At 48.1% G+C, this 17,303-nt stretch overlaps 1 protein-coding gene across 3 annotated transcripts in view; it reads right to left on the bottom strand.

Moving 5' to 3' along the window:
• The window catches only part of CACNA1H (calcium voltage-gated channel subunit alpha1 H), a 398,455-nt gene that overhangs the window by 63,985 nt on the left and 317,167 nt on the right, over positions 1 to 17,303 (bottom strand). For all 3 annotated transcript variants that reach the window (XM_081169320.1, XM_081169322.1, XM_081169321.1), the window contains exon 15: positions 287 to 377. In XM_081169320.1, coding sequence (XP_081025446.1) covers positions 287 to 377 — 91 coding nt within the window. The remainder of the gene's footprint in view (positions 1 to 286; positions 378 to 17,303) is intronic.

Genomic DNA, 17,303 nt, shown 5'->3' with positions numbered 1-17,303 from the left:
CACTGTATATCATTTTTTGGAATTTAAAAATCAAATGTTATCATATTTATATTGCTTTTACATAAACCGCTTAGAGGATTTTTATGACAGTGAAAGGTAGAAATCTGGGGTGGGGATTTTCATACAAAGCTGATAGGGAAACCCCCTAGGGTGTTTGTAAGTTAGAAGGCAGGCAGGTGAGCAAGGGGCTGGCTGGCTGAGGGCAGACTAGGTTGGGTTGGGCAGTACCTCAATCACCTTAATGGACCTGTAGGTGCCCCACCATGGGAATGGCATCCCAGCTTACCAGAAGCACGGAGTTCCTTCAGCTTCTCAATCTCTTCCTCAAAGTTGATGGATGTCTTGTCCTCATCGGTGTCGGATCTGTTGGCATCACCCTGTTGGAGGGAAAGTTGGGTGGGTGAAGAGAAACTGAATTAATCTGCAATGCTGAACTCAGCAGTGGCTGGCACCTATAAGAGATTGATAAGATGCAAGGCAGGAGGCCAACAGCAGGTGGTGCAAGTGTCCATGAAAGGTCGGAGCCGGAGCCATAGGTGCCATCTCATGCCAAAGATTGTGGGTGCTCGCAACGAAGGGTTTCAACTTTGCCCATTGACTTTGTGGGCGCCCAGCCCCACAAATAGATTACTGGGGGTGATGAAGGACCTGCGGCCCCATGGAGCCAATTGCAGGCAGGTCTAACTGATTCTAGTTTCATCTCCATCCTCTTTTCTACAAGGGCAACTGTGAGATGGAAGAGGAGGAGGAAGCTAACAGCCGAGATGGCAGACAAGTGGCCCCTGGCCATTGGACTGAGCACAGTTCCCCACCACCCTGTTTTGGACACTGGATTTAATGGCCTTGCAGTGCCCCCTTTAAATGGCCATTTGTATGACTTCAGGTCTGAAGGTCAGCATTAAGCATTTTCTTCTACCTCTCCATGCAGCCATTCCATACAGGTGATGTGCGGGGGGGGGGGGCGGCGGCGAGGAGAGAATACTCTGAGCATGCACAGTTTTGGAGGGTAAACTCACTCAATCATAGTGCAAGCGGGGGCTACAAGAAGAAGCGATTTGCCTGTGAGGAAAGGTTGCAGTGTCTGGAGGTTTTTAGTTTAAGTAAGAGGCAACATCTTAAAAAGCAGAGACATCACCTTGCCGACAAAGGTCCGTATAGTAAAAGCTATGGTTTTCCCAGTAGTGATGTATGGAAGTGAGAGCTGGACCATAAAGAAGGCTGATGGCCAAAGAATTGATGCATTTGAATTATGGTGCTGGAGGAGACTCTTGAGAGTCCCATGGACTGCAAGAAGATCAAATCTATCCATTCTGAAGGAAATCAGCCTTGAGTGCTCACTGGAAGGACAGATCCTGAAGCTGAGGCTCCAATACTTTGGCCACCTCATGAGAAGAGAAGACTCCCTTGAAAAGACCCTGATGTTGGGGAAGATGGAGGGCACAAGGAGAAGGGGACGACAGAGGACAAGATGGTTGGACAGTGTTCTCGAAGCTACGAACATGAGTTTGACCAAATTGCGGGAGGCAGTGGAAGACAGAAGTGCCTGGTGTGCTCTGGTCCATGGGGTCACGAAGAGTTGGACACGACTAAACGACTAAACAACAAGAGACAACATGGTGGATGTTTATAAAACTAAGCATGTCATGGGAAAAGAAGATCGAGAAAAGTTTTTCTCGCTGACTAGAACTCATGGACATCCAGCGAAACTGAATGTTAGAAGATGCCTTCATGCAGAAGATGCCTTCATGCAGAGTGCAGTTAATCCAGTAGGATCACTGTGTGTTCTGAAGAAAAGGGAGTTTGCTTCTGCTAGTCTTGGGACTAAACACTTTCTTAGGAACAAGCACCATTTTGTTGCTAGAAAGGATAATATATACATTTTTCTAAATGCCAAAGCAATAAGATGAGCTTCTGTTACCAGGCGGTGGCCTGCCAGCAGCCTCCTGACTAGAAAACGTTTCTAAGAATAATCCTCCAACACTGGAAAGGCCAAGCGTGGAAAACTGGATACAAGAACTCCTGCGTTTAGCAAGCCATGAGAAAACCCTGCTCTGTAAACTGCATGAAAATACTAGCTTCCAAGAGATTTGGAGCGCATTTTTGGAACTCTCCACGTCACACAATGCCCACAACTAGGAGAACTGGGAGGCTCAACGCAGGGATGGAAATGTCTGCATCTTAAGTGTTTTTAATCTGCTCCGTGAGCAAAGCCTGGATACTCATTTCTCCTAAACCTTATCAGAGCCGGTGAACCAGGACACTGGATGACACACCAAACTACTAGACATCGGAAATCAAAATGCTGTAACAACAACAACAACAAAGGCCTCAAGGACTTTAAAAGACGATTAGACAAATTCATGGCTGTAATGGGAGAGGATTTACCCCAGCAAATTATTTGTCAAAATTACAAATACTCAAATACAGACGGTCATTTACCCTCGCTAGATTCAACGTGCTGCCATCTGCCTTATTGCAGGGCAGATTCGAGGGTAAACCGTACGTGGAACGAGTCTGCCCCTGCGGCTTGATGGAGGTAGAAACTGTCTGTCATGTCTTGTTACACTGCCGTTTCTACGGGGATATACGCTCAGTATTTATCACTCCTGTTATACAAAAATCTCCAAACGGGTCCAAACGGGTATTTATCACTCCAGAGATTACACTAAGGGTGGCCAAATTCTGTGCGACTGCCATAAAACTCAGGGAACAAGCTGTACTACCAAATGATTAAGGTTTTAAATGAGAACTTTAGGTTATATTTTAGTGATCAAGATTTAATGTATATTTTTTTAACTGCCGTTATATCTGAATTGTCTCTGTTAAACCAAATTGCAATTCAATGTGTTCCTGTTGTGTTTTACGATTTTTCTGATATTGTAAGTGAGCCGGAACTGGTCTGAGACCAGTAATAATAAAATTCATTCATTCATTCATGGGTGAGAAGGCCCATGGGGGCTCTGCAATATACCTCCATTGTTGGAGGGAGCAATACGTCTGAAAACCAGTTGCTGGAAGACACAGGAGGGGAGTCTTGAGTTCAGATCCTGCTTGGAGAAACCGTGTTCTCATTCATAGAGAGCATGTGTTGCGGTGGGGTCTGGAAGGCCACCCCTCTGTTGCTGGGTGGGTTAGTTTGGATGACCATCCGCAGTGATTGGGTGGTTGGGTTGTTGGGCAAATTTTGGTGCTGCCATTTAGGGGGTTGGGCCAAAGGTTATAAACTGAAGTCACACAGCTCTGATTGGGTACTTTTTCTGTGTGCACCGGATCACCCGCCCACCCTCCCTAATTTTAGGAATCTTGGTTGACCTTGCTATGCCTGCCAAGGGGTCGCCTGCTTTTGGGGCAGGGGCCTGGTAGGGATTTTGTCCATTTGGCTGATTGGCTGGTGCCATTTGGTTTTTGCCTACTGCGTAGCAAATCGTCATAACTTGTAAGGTTGCGGTTAGGCATTGGTTAAAAAATTGGTTGGTGGAGGGGTAAGGATTGGCGGTGCCTGCCCCTCCAATGCTGCTGCGGAAAGGGAATTCCGTTAAAGGAATCCAGGGGCTTGCCATTCTTTTGTCCGTACCCCTGAAGGGGGCTTAGGGCCGTGCAAGCCCCAGGGAGCATGGGGGGGGGGTGAGGGTCTGGTGCCTCACTCCATGCTCTCCCCAATATTGTTTTCCCTTACTGGCTTTCGCTGGAATCCGGAAGTCAGTTCTGTCCCTAGGCGTGGGGACAGATAGTCATAACCAGTACCTAAGCAACCACTCACATTTATGTATTTTAATAATGTTGTGGCCAAAATTATGCCAAAAACCTTAAACAAAAATTATGTGTGAAGTGTGAATCATTTGGGGGTGGATTGGAGGACCTCGACATGCAACAGCCTTGACCAAAGGTGTCATGGGCTTTGAAGACACTCAAACTCAGGACGCAAGGGAGAAATGTGCTAGGATGAAGGCACGCTTGGCAAATCCACACTGTGATCAACTCCCACCAGGAAACCAATGTCCCCACTGTGGAAGGACGTGTGGATCCAGAATTGGCCTACACAGTCACTTGCTGACTCATTGTAAAAACTGTGTTTATGGAAGACAATCTTACTCGGATAGGAGGGATCGCCAAAGAAGAAGCAGGTTTTCCACAAGCATTTGGTTGGCTGCTGTGAGAATAGGATGCTGGGCTAGAGGGCCATTGGCCTGATCCAGGAAGCTCATCTTATGTTTTATGTGTTGGCAAGCAACCAAGGAATCAGGGGCAATTGGCAGGCCCCCAGCTGGCTCCAGCCCACTGGCCGGTGTGCCGGGCGAACTTCAGTCCTTGTTGCAGCATCTGCGACCCACAGCTTCAAAAGCTGGAGCATCTCAGCAGAGATAACGCACAAACAGAAGTGGCAGGAGCATAGCTGTCAACTTACAGATTTGAAAATAAGGGACCAGCAGCTTCGAAAATAAGGGATCAGCAGCCAAAATAAGGGATTTTCCGGGCACAGGTATGTTTGACTTCTGAGCCCCTCTGAGCCAAAGGCAGAGAGCTCAGCCAGCAGCCAAACGAAGCCTCAAGCCTCAAGGAAAACCACTGTCATCTCTCTGCTGGGAAGTGCTGAGCAAAGGTGAGTCCCCAGGCAACGCAGGACAAGGCATGCAATCTCCACCCCCCAGTTGTTCTTAGACTTCTTATTGGGTGAGCAATGCAGCCAAGCAACACAGTTGGAGCCTCCCTCCTCCCTGGCCGGCAGGGAGGGAGGGAGAGGAGCTGCTTCCTTTGAAACCCGGGAAATTTAAGGGACATCATCAATAAGGGACAGCAGCAGGACATGGCGCTGGGATAAGGGACTGTCCCGCCAGATAAGGGACGCTTGACAGCTATGGGCAGGAGAGGTAGTGTAAGCGTATTTACAAGCAGTTTATTTGGCAAACAGCAGACAAAAGGAAACATGTCTGATCCCTTTCGTGTCCAAAGCAAGACAGCTAAAGCAAAAGCTATACACAAATGGAAGTTCCCAGCAAGCTGTGTTGGCAACAGACATGTGACACACAACAATCATGCCTGTTCCTTAAGGTGGAATGGAATATCCCAACATTATGATGGGCAGAAGGAAAGAGGGGAGCTGCGAGGCAGCGGGGCTGTGGTGGGGAGGGAATCAGCCAGTGGCTGATTTTTTTTTGGGGGGTCAACTTTCCTATGCACAATCTGTAGTTGACCTCTTTTGCAACATTTTATTTTGAAATCTTTGAAGATAATATTTGAGTTTCCTGTTAATTACGTTGCTTCGAACTTGTACTTTATAATTTCACTTCCTCCAGTAACATCTTATTGTGGTTTGAGGACCCGAACCCCGCGCAGTGGAATGAAACACAAGGACACGTGATATAAGGTTAATGGGCAAGAAAAGGCCACAACTTTATTGATCACAGCAAGTGAAGAGGTATTGGCTTAGGCATTGGATTACGTCATCTGACTCCACCCACTCGGAGAGGGGTGAGTCTAAAAAACAAAGGGGGTTTATTCACCAGTAGGTGGAGCCTGTTGATGCTAGTCCAACTATAAGCTCTCCCCTGATGTCACCGAGGGTTGTGCCATGGCCTCCCGCCAAGCAGGCATTGGACAGAATACACGACCGCTGGTTTCCTTTAGCGGAATACCCAAAAATTGAAGGCGCAGGCGATGGCCACACCTAGCCCTTCGAAACCACAACACATTATTCCAATGCCTAACCTACCCACGAAAGGAAAGTCCAATGCTGTAAAGAAAAATATTGCATAGGAACCTGGAATGTAAGAACCATGAACCTGGGTAAGTTGGAGGTGGTCAAAAATGAGATGACAAGAATCAATATTGACATCCTGGGCATCAGTGAACTAAAATGGACGGGAATGGGTGAATTCAGTTCGGATGACCATCACATCTACTACTGTGGGCAAGAAACCTGTAAAAGAAATGGAGTGGCCCTCATAGTCAACAAAAGAGTGGCGAAAGCTGTACTGGGATGCAATCTCAAAAATGATAGAATGATCTCGATACGAATCCAAGGCAGACCTTTTAACATCACAGTAATCCAAGTGTATGCACCAACCACTGGTGCTGAAGAAACTGAAATTGACCAATTCTATGAAGACTTACAACACCTTATAGAAGTGACACCAAAGAAGGATGTTCTTCTCATTATAGGGGATTGGAATGCTAAAGTAGGGAGGCAAGAGATAAAAGGAACAACTGGCAAGTTTGGCCTTGGAAATCAAAACGAAGCAGGGCAAAGGCTAATAGAGTTCTGTCAAGAGAACAAGCTGGTCATCACAAACACGCTTTTCCAACAACACAAGAGACGACTCTACACATGGACATCACCAGATGGGCAGCATCGAAATCAGATTGATTATATTCTCTGCAGCCAAAGATGGAGAAGCTCTATACAGTCAGCAAAAACAAGACCTGGAGCTGACTGTGGCTCAGATCATCAGCTTCTTATAGCAAAATTCAAGCTTAAACTGAAGAAAGTAGGAAAAACCACTGGGCCGGTAAGATACAATCTAAGTCAAATCCCTTATGAATACACAGTGGAAGTGAGGAACAGGTTTAAGGATTTAGATTTGGTAGACAGAGTGCCTGAAGAACTATGGATGGAGGCTCGTAACATTGTACAGGAGGCAGCAACGAAAACCATCCCAATGAAAAGGAAATACAAGAAAGCAAAGTGGCTGTCCAACGAGGCCTTACAAATAGCGGAGGAGAGAAGGCAAGCAAAATGCGAGGGAGATAGTGAAAGATACAGGAAATTGAATGCAGATTTCCAAAGAATAGCAAGGAGAGACAAGAAGGCCTTCTTAAACGAGCAATGCAAAGAAATAGAGGAAAACAACAGAATGGGAAGAACCAGAGATCTGTTCAAGAAAATTGGAGATATGAAAAGAACATTTCGTACAAAGATTACCATAATAAAGGACAAAAGTGGTAAGGACCTAACAGAAGCAGAAGACATCAAGAAGAGGTGGCAAGAATACACAGAGGAATTATACCAGGAAGATATGGATGTCTCGTACACCCCAGGTAGTGTGGCTGCTGACCTTGAGCCAGACATCCTGGAAAGTGAAGTCAAATGGGCCTTAGAAAGCACTGCAAATAACAAGGCCAGTGGAAGTGATGGTATTCCAGCTGAACTATTTAAAATTTTAAAAGATGATGCTGTTAAGGTGCTACACTCAATATGCCAGCAAATTTGGAAAACTCAGCAGTGGCCAGAAGATTGGAGAAGATCAGTCTACATCCCAATCCCAAAGAAGGGCAGTGCCAAAGAATGCTCCAACTACCGCACAATTGCACTCATTTCACACGCTAGCAAGGTTATGCTTAAAATTCTACAAGGAAGGCTCAAGCAGTATGTGGATCGAGAACTCCCAGAAGTGCAAGCTGGATTTAGAAGAGGCAGAGGAACCAGAGACCAAATTGCAAACATGCGCTGGATTATGGAGAAAGCTAGAGAGTTCCAGAAAGACATCTACTTCTGCTTCATTGACTATGCAAAAGCCTTTGACTGTGTCGACCACAGCAAACTATGGCAAGTTCTTAAAGAATTGGGAGTGCCTGATCACCTCATCTGTCTCCTGAGAAATCTCTATGTGGGACAAGAAGCTACAGTTAGAACTGGATATGGAACAACTGATTGGTTCAAAATTGGGAAAGGAGTACGACAAGGCTGTATTTTGTCTCCCTGCTTATTTAATTTATATGCAGAATACATAATGCGAAAGGCTGGGCTGGATGCATCCCAAGCTGGAATTAAGATTGCTGGAAGAAATATCAACAACCTCAGATATGCAGATGACACAACCTTGATGGCAGAAAGTGAGGAGGAATTAAAGAACCTTTTAATGAGGGTGAAAGAGGAGAGCGCAAAATATGGTCTGAAGCTCAACATCAAAAAAACGAAGATCATGGCCACTGGTCCCATCACCTCCTGGCAAATAGAAGGGGAAGAAATGGAGGTAGTGAGAGATTTTACTTTCTTGGGCTCCATGATCACTGCAGATGGTGACAGCAGCCACGAAATTAAAAGACGCCTGCTTCTTGGGAGAAGGGCAATGACAGGCCTAGACAGCATCTTGAGAAGTAGAGATGTCACCTTGCCAACAAAGGTCCGTATAGTTAAAGCCATGGTTTTCCCAGTAGTGATGTATGGAAGTGAGAGCTGGACCATAAAGAAGGCTGATCGCCGAAGAATTGATGCTTTTGAATTATGGTGCTGGAGAAGACTCTTGAGAGTCCCATGGACTGCAAGAAGATCAAACGCATCCATTCTTAAGGAAATCAGCCCTGAGTGCTCACTGGAAGGACAGATCGTGAAGCTGAGGCTCCAGTACTTTGGCCACCTCATGAGAAGAGAAGACTCCCTGGAGAAGACACTGATGCTGGGAAAGATGGAGGGCACAAGGAGAAGGGGGCGACAGAGGACAAGATGGTTGGATAGTGTTTTCGAGGTTACCAGCATGGGTTTGACCAAACTGCGGGAGGTAGTGGAGGACAGGGGTGCCTGGCGTGTTCTGGTCCATGGGGTCACGAAGAGTCGGACACGACTAAACGACTAAACAACAACAACAAACCTACCCACCAATACCACGAAAGTTGTGACGATTGCTACGAGGTAGGTGAAAAAACCAAAAGGCCTAATGCCAAATGCCAAATGGAAAAATTCCTACCAGGTCCCCCGGACAACCAGGACGACCAACCTAAGGTCCATAGCAAGGCCAAAAGAAAACTGGAAACCCTGCTCTAAGGGAGTGGAGGGTGGGTGACTCGCTGGAGGCTGGCGCCACAGCAATTTAGGCTGCAGTACACGCCCCCTTGAAGGCACCTGGTTGGGTGCCTGGCCGAGGGCGTGGGCGCCAGCCAGGTGGGTGGGAGGCAGGGGGCAAACGCCCCCTGCTTGAGGCGGAGTCCGGCTCCCGGCCACAACCACTCCCCTCTCTTGCAGGGAGGAGAGTCTTTCTGGCTTGTTTCATTTGATGTTTTAATGTGGGTTGTAAACAGCTTTGATATCCCCCCCCCAAAAAAAAAATATACGGTGCTGTAGAAATGAAACGAAAAATAATAATGAATAATAATTCCGTTCAACCAAAATCTGTTTCGTTGCCGCCGATCAGTTTCAGACCCCTCACCCTGGTTATGAAATTTAGATTCAAGGGAGGGAGCACACAGAATATACACGCAGAACTGCCTCTAGATTCAACTTGTTCAATCTTCCTTCTGAATGAAGCTAAAGGAAGAGGGAGAACAGATGGCTTTGGCACTTTTTCCCTGGAAATCTTTTGTGCTACCAAATGAATAATTCATGTTTTTTTTTTAGGGGGAAAAAACTTTTATGTACATTTAAATCACAGCCTGTAACAGCTCCAATAGGAGCCATTAGCAGCCAGCAACAAAGCACATCCCCCTTTCCCCTTTCTTTCTGGGTCTATAATTACATATTTATGGAGAACCTCACGCAAGGCTGCCAATTCCCAGCTTTGTATATGCACACCATTAACACAGACAGGAAATTGGAGGATCTGGAAGAGAGTCCTTCAGCTTACGCAATACGTTATTTTGCTGAATGAAATTACAGTGGTGCCCCGCAAGACGAACGCCTCGTGAGACGAAAAACGAAAGGTTTTTTCGTTTTCGAGTTGCCTCGCAAGACGAATTTCCCTATGGGCTTGCTTTGCAAAACAAAGCTTGCCCCACAAGCTCCGGGGACAGCGGGAAGCGCAGCGCGTCTTCCCCGCTGTCCCCGGACCTCTTTTGAAGCAAGGGGTGGCGGGGAGAAGCGATCTTCTCCCCGCAGCCCCAGGTCCGGGGACAGCGGGAAGTGCAGCGCGTCTTCCCCGCTGTCCCCAGACCTCTTTTGAAGCAAGGGGCGGCGGGGAGAAGCGATCTTCTCCCCGCAGCCCCTTGCTTCAAAAGAGGGGACAGAGCGGCGCTTCCCCTCTGTCCCCGGATGGTCTCCATAGGAACGCATTGATTGATTTTCAATGCATTCCTATGGGAAACCGTGCTTCGCAAGACGAAAAACTCGCAAGAAGAAAAAACTTGCGGAACAAATTAATTTCGTCTTGCGAGGCACCACTGTAATGCATCGCAATTCTTTCTCTTTGCTTCCTCTAAGAAGTGGGGTAGGGGAAGGAAGCTCAGGTTCTGAGTTAGCAAGTCTGATGTCGGGGTTCGGGAACCAGTGGCCACCCAGATGCTGCAGGATGCAAGACTGACGATCAGGAACGGCAGGAGTTGCAATGCAGCAACATCTGGATGGCACGACGTTGGCCAGTCCCGGAAGATGACAGACGGACAGCTGTGTGAGTTTGCTCTCAGTCATGAGCTTCATGGCTCGTCTCTCTGGCCTAGGTGTGCTGGGCCTGGGGATAACCCGTGAAACACGGTCCAGGACCAGTCCAGAATCTGAAGGGTCCGTTAGGAGTCTGTCCGACAGGGCCGAGGCAGGAAACCAGGCAAGGACAGGTACAGGATCTAGCACATAGCAATGTTGCTCCCACAACCTGGGACAGGGTCCGACAGCCTTTTATCTTTGTTGGGGTAACGGCCGGTCCTGATCCCCCGGTGACTCACCTCCCTGTTTCGCCCAAAGGTGAGCACTCTTCCTGCGAGTACTCAGGTCTCTCCTTCTCTCAGACCTTAGTGTGATGGCCTGGGATTTGGACTCGGAGGATGAACCTGAGGGATCCCAGCCTGCACAGGATTCCCCGCCTCCAGAACCAGCTGAGCTAGGGCTGGTGCTTGAGCCTGAAGGGTCCTCACCTGTGCTGGATCCTCAGGTGCAGGCACCAGTTGAGTCTGCTCTGGCTCCTGAGATGATGGAGGACCTGTTGCCTGCAGGTGCTCCACTCTCAGCCCCATCAGGGGAGGAGGAGGTTGCCTCTGGGTCTGGTAACCCTCCAGCCTCTCCTGAGCTGCAGAGGCTCAGGGCAGAGAGGCGGAGGGAACTAAGTTCTCGCAGGAGGAGTGCTCACCTCCAGGCCAGGAGAGGCAAGTCACCTGTGGACCGGGGCTGCCCTAATCCTTGGGGCAGATAAAAGCCGGCCAGCCCCAGTCCCAGGTTGCAGGAGCAACATTGTTGGTAGCCTGTTCCTGCCTGCAACTTGTCCTGCTCTTCTGCCAGAGTTCCTGACCTCACCTGACTCCCTGCCTTGGACCCAGCTTCAGCTTTGACGGACAGCCTCCATACCGCACCCTCGACCTCGGACTGGACTTGGACCTCACCGCACGGTTAATCCCTCGGGACCAGCACACTTAGTCTCTGCAGCTTGGGAGACGTGGGTGGGTTACTAGACCCAGAGGCCTCCTTAGCCTCTCCTGACCCAACTGGTAGTGGAGCAGCTGTAAGTGATTGCCCAGCTGACGGCAACAAGGTAATCCCTGCATTTGGAGCCAGGGCAGGCTCAGGCCCCTGACTCGGCCCAGCTGGTGTTTGTTGCAGGGGAACCTGTGCAGACTGGGACTCTTCAGGATCAAGCCCCAGACTAGATTCAGATGCCGCCTGAGGCAAAGGATCTGGTGCGGACTGAGATTCCTCTGGTTCCAAGTCCGAGCCTGAGTCCCAGGCCATCACACTAGGTATGGATCAAACTCCCTCGGGAGGTTGTGGACTCCCTTTCATTGGAAGTTATCAAGCAGGTTTTGGGTGGCCACCTGTCATGTATGATCTAGCTGAGATTCCCGCATTGCAGGGGGGTTTGATTGGATAATCCTCCGGGTTCTATGACATACCATTGGTGGGAGGCAGAAGTAGGCAACAAATTACATCTTTGTGTACCGTATTTTTTGCACCATAACACTCACTTTTTTCCTCCAGTAAAGTAAAGGGAAATGTCTGTGCGTGTTATGGAGGGAATGCCTGCGGGTGATGGGGGGATCTGCTGCAGTCGTGAGCAGAGGATCCATGGTTCCCCTTCCTTCCCTCCTTCGTGGCTCGCTTTGAAACGGAGAAGAGCCGCTGAGTGGGGAGGAGAGAGGGACAGAGAGCCTGCTTGCTTTAAAGGAGCAAAGCGGGAGAGGAGAGGAGCCTTCTCCCCTTATACCCCTCTTCTTCATTATTAGCAGCATCCTTCTCCACCCACCCCACACGTACTCCTTGTCCCTTGAGTGCTTTTCCTTCCCTCCCCACTTAAAACGTGGTTACAAAGCACGGATCCACATGGATCCTCAGGATTTTTGCACTGGGTCACCCCAGATTCACCATTAGATCACATAGCATGTCCATGGCTACATCTTGCACCAAAAAAATCACGCACCCACTGTTGCCTGGGGCCGCAGTGGTGCAAAAACGTGGTTACAAAGCATGGATCCACATGGATCCTCAGGATTTTTGCATTGGGCTACTCCAAACTCACTGTCAGATCACATGTCTGTGGCCACAGCATGAACCACAAAAATCATACATCCACTGTTTCGTTTAGAATATTTTTTTCCTGGTTTTCCTCCTCTAAAAACTACGTGCGTGTTATGGTCTGGTGCATGTTATAGAGAGAAAAATACGGCAATTTTTAAAATGAAATTCACTTCACATTTTAACACAAACTTATATTTCACACTTCCCCAAACTGTATGTGAACTGAAACATAGCTTTCCTTCAAAACTCACATTCCACACCCTCTCTGAATTTTGTGATGCAACTGCGTGAATTTTGTGTCGCCGAATGTGTTCAGAAAGGCATCCTCAGGGCCGGATTTAGGTTTAATGAGGCCCTAAGCTCCTGAAGGTAATAGGGCCCTTTATATGTCCGGCTGTCCTTGGTCAACAACAAATTGTCACTGATTTTGTGTGTTGAATATATGCTATATGGTAATTTATGGACCTAATGTGTATCTAAAGCCATTTGCACATAACAAAATATGTATTTTATCAAAGTAATTGTTGAATTGAAACCAGTGATATTTTAGGAAGCAGGTTAGCTGGCGGGGCCCATTACTTACATCATAGGAGCCTACACAACACAAAACACTGTTGCTGTATGTAGGTTCTATTTTATTTGTTTTTTATCTTATATTTTGGAAATTTACATCCAGTTTTTTCCCCTTTAATTTTTTGGGGGGCCCCCAAGAGAGTGGGGCCGTAAGCTATAGCTTGTTTAGCTTATAGATAAATCCGGCACAGGGCATCCTATAGGGGAAAGTGTGCATCACTGCTTTTAACACAATGAGGAACAGTGACCGGTGCAATCCACTATGGCAATGTCAACCAGCCATTCTGGGCTACCTGCTAACTAAGGAGCCGTCGGCCAGAAACCCTGATAAGAAATGCCTCCATCTATGTTTCCCCAGGTTCTGCAGCCATCTTTCTCCCTCCCCACCCTCAAATAAAATTTGGACATCAACCCATTTGGCCAATGCCAAATGTCCAGCGTGATTCTTCCTTCCACCCATGCTGCTGATGGAGGCTAAATTCACATTTTAAGACCCTTCGCTGCCCTCTCATCCTCCTCCTCCTGGATGCCCAGATGCAATTGACCAGTCCAGTGCCTGCCTGGCAGCCAGCCCTTTCTTAGATGTGCCCATCAATCCCAGTCAAAGAGTTTGGTGCCAAAACTGATGTGCCAGAGAACAGGCGGGTGATTGGAGACAAATAGAGCCAATACACAGCTGCTGGTGTGGCAGAACTGTCCAATTTTTTTTAAAAAATATTATTAGTTAGGAAAAGCTATTGTAGAAATGCAAATGGAAGCTGTGAATGACAGCCAGGGCCACCCTCTTCCCAGAAAATCTGGGCTGCTTTCCCAAATATATGTTGGCATATCCAACCTCTGCCCCCACCCGAACATCTCTGATGTGAACACAGCTGAGGACCAGATTTCAGCATAAGCTCCAGCGCTGGCTCAGAAGACACTCTGGCCAAGAGCTGGACATTAATTCAAAATGGATTTAAACTCAGCTTAATGGCTACTAGCCATGGTGGGGATTTCTCCTCCCACTCTCAGTAGTGCTTCTGAGTATCAGTTGCTCTTCGGCTCAGGTCCTGCTTGCAGCCTTCTGCACCCAGGGCAGCTGTCTACCAGCTCCACCTGGTATGCAGGCTGAGACCCTACCTGTGTCAGGAGTTTAGCCTACGCTCGAGTAGGATCCTGGTAGAGACACATGCCCGACTGGCATGTTCTCTTCCTCCTGGTCAATCGTTTGGGAGCTTCAAAAGCTTTCTTCTGCCCGAAAATCACAGTGACCAATGCCAAGAGACACCGGCACACTTAGGGATCTGCAGAGTTTGCGCATCATGCGTGACAGACCTTAGCAACTCAGCATTTTGGCTAATCTACTTTATTTACATATAAAAACACATGGAGCACTGCAACACAGCTCCCTTTCTAGCATCAGACAGCAAAGAGCAAAAGAACATAGGACAATAGTCCCACTTCACAGAACACAGTAACACAAACATCCTGTCTCCGTCACTTCCCACTCTGTGGAGTCAAAACATATACCGTCATGTGAAAGACAACAATCCCATGACTGCAATCATAGACCAGGAATTCTAACAACCTGCCCGCAGACTGAGTGGTGCATGCTCTGGTTATCTCCCACTTGGACTACTGCAACGCGCTCTACGTGGGGCTACCTTTGAAGGTGACTTGGAAACTACAAATAATCCAGAATGCGGCAGCTAGACTGGTGACTGGGAGCGGCCACCGAGACCATATAACACCAGTCCTGAAAGAATTACATTGGCTCCAAGTATGTTTACAAGCACAATTCAAAGTGTTGGCGCTGACCTTGAAAGCCCTAAATGGCTTCGGCCCAGTATACCTGAAGGAGCATCTCCACCCCCATCATTGTACCTGGACACTGAGGTCCAGTGCCGAGGGTCTTCTGGCGATTCCCTCACTGCGAGAAGCCAAGTTACAGGGAATCGGGCAGAGGGCCTTCTCAGTGGTGGCGCCAGCCCTGTGGAATGCCCTCCCATCAGATGTCAAGGAAATAAACAACTATCTAATGTTTAGAAGACATCTGAAGGCAGCCCTGTTGAGGGAAGGTTTTAATGTTTGAGGTCTTACTGGGTTTTAATTTGTTGGAAGCTGCCCAGAGTGGCTGGGGCAACACCTAAATAATGTTTTTGGAACCCTCCCCTTCCCTTTTTCCATTTTAGGGGACCAGGTTAGCAAAACTAAGACTAAACAGGAAGTGTGAGCATCAATAGAACTCAAAGCATTCAAATCCGCTTAAAAATGCTGAAATAAATTTTCCGAGGTTTTTTGCTTTGGCTTCTAAGGACTCTTGATCTGAATGTCAACTAACGTCCCCCTCACCAATAATCCGGATTGATTCCATTGACTAATGGTAGGTTTGCTTTTAAAGGTGATATTAGGAGTTTTTTCTTGCTCCGTCCCTGGTGGCAACTAGCGTTCGCTATAGCTGTGTGGATGTAGAAGGATGTCCTCATCAAACGTGTTTAAATTCGCTACGAGGTTGCCACTGGGAGACTGGTCACCATAGAGGGAAGCCATCCCTAAGGGAAAAGACTCCAGTGGTGTAATCCCAAATGAAATTTGGAGAAAAGGGCTGCCAAGCGATGACACAGAGGCATTCCTGCCCGCTGTAAAGGATCAGAGTGCCTCGTCGCAGCCGTTTAAGTCAATTAGCCAGCGTGATCTGAGCTAAACTTAACGGAGCCCCTCGCCAGCAACCGTTCTGCCATTTTTAATTCAATCAGCCAGAGCTAAACGCGCGGGATTCCCTCAAGCAAAACCCCCACTCTTCAAAGGAGCTCTAATTGAGGCTTTCTCCCTCACGCAGGCGGACAGCGGCAGCAGCTGCCGCCGCCACCAATTCCTTCAGAGCGGCAGCAATTATTGCCTGACAATGGCAAAAGGAGACAGAGGACAATGCAGAGAATCTGATCGTATTGGGGATGGGCCAGAGTTTTCGGCCTCAGATGTTATTTTGGCTAAAAGTAAAAGCGCTAGGCAGAGCTTCGACCGGTGTGGTCTAAACCACTGAGCCTCATGGGCTTGCCGATCAGAAGGTTGGCAGTTCGAATCCTCATGATGGGGTGAGCTCCCATTGCTCTGTCCCAGCTCCTGCCAACCTAGTAGTTCAAAAGCACACCAGGCAGGGTATAAATTATTTATTTATGATGATGATGATGATGATGATGATGATGATGATGATGTTTTTCCCTTGAGCATACTAGGAATGTGGAAGCAGCTGCAAAACATGGAATGGCAAAGGAGAAGTTGCATCACAACTGAAGGATCATATTGCCACTTGGCTATCTAAAGTCGTCCCCCCCCCCCCATACGACTATTAAATCCAGAGTCCAAATTCACCAAGTTGCACTATGGCCTGGTTGGCAAAGGAGAACGTTTCAGGCTGGTGACAGGTAACTCCTTGAGCCGCACCCCTTCCCTTTCATAGACTTCCAGATGCTTTGAAGGATCAGCTCTCAGCTCCCAGGTTTGCAATTCAGAAGATTTCCAGCTTCTGCCCTGGGCGCCACCAGTTTAAAGGAGCCCAGCGGTCTGACTCTGTATAAGGCAGCTAGCTTCCGAAGGCTCCGGTGTACGATTTGCATGCATGCTTTGCCTCTGCGGTCGAAGCTGATTAACTTGCGCACTGGGATCGGTAACTCTGAATTAATTCATGCCATGAATAAATGAACGGCGTCTAGCACTGTTTGTTTCAGCTGTGGAGTGGAAAACTCCTGAAAGGTGCATCAAAACCTTGCATCCCCTTGAACCCAGTGCTTCAGGTAGTCAGCAGGGTTACCTGCCACAAAATCTGGCCTTACACACACACCCACACACCACAGATACAGGGGTATTTTGACAGTGCCAGCTTGCGAAGTTGAGTAGTCTTGGGATGGACACAATGTCAAGGCCTGTGCTGGATCTGTGGACAGCTCTCCATTCGGGGGCAAACCTTTGGTTAAGATTCTGGTTTTGACTTGCTCTTCCATCGGGCCTTTTAGTTTACTTCTTGACCCAGCCACCTTGCCCATCCTTTAGTGTGGGGAGTGGGTGGCGCTGTGGTCTAAACTACTGAGCCTCTTGGGCCTGCCGATGGGAAGGTCAGCAGTTTGAATCCCCAGGACGAGGTGAACTCCCGTTGCTCTGTACCAGCTCCTGCCAACCCAGCTGTCTGAAAGCATGCCAGTGCAAGTAGATAAATAGGTACCACTGCGGAGGGAAGGTAAACAGCGTTTTTGTGCATTCGGGCACTTGTTATAGTGTCCTGCTGCACCAGAAGTGGTTTAGTCATGCTGGCCAAATGACCACATATCTGCAGACAAACGCCGGCTCCCTCGGCCTGAAGCAAGATGAGCGCCGCAACCCCATAGTTGCC

This window comes from Podarcis bocagei, assembly GCF_964188305.1.
Source record: "Podarcis bocagei genome assembly, chromosome: 14".
In the NCBI taxonomy this organism is placed as follows: domain Eukaryota; kingdom Metazoa; phylum Chordata; class Lepidosauria; order Squamata; family Lacertidae; genus Podarcis; species Podarcis bocagei.
This window is presented reverse-complemented; position numbering and strand designations above follow the sequence as displayed.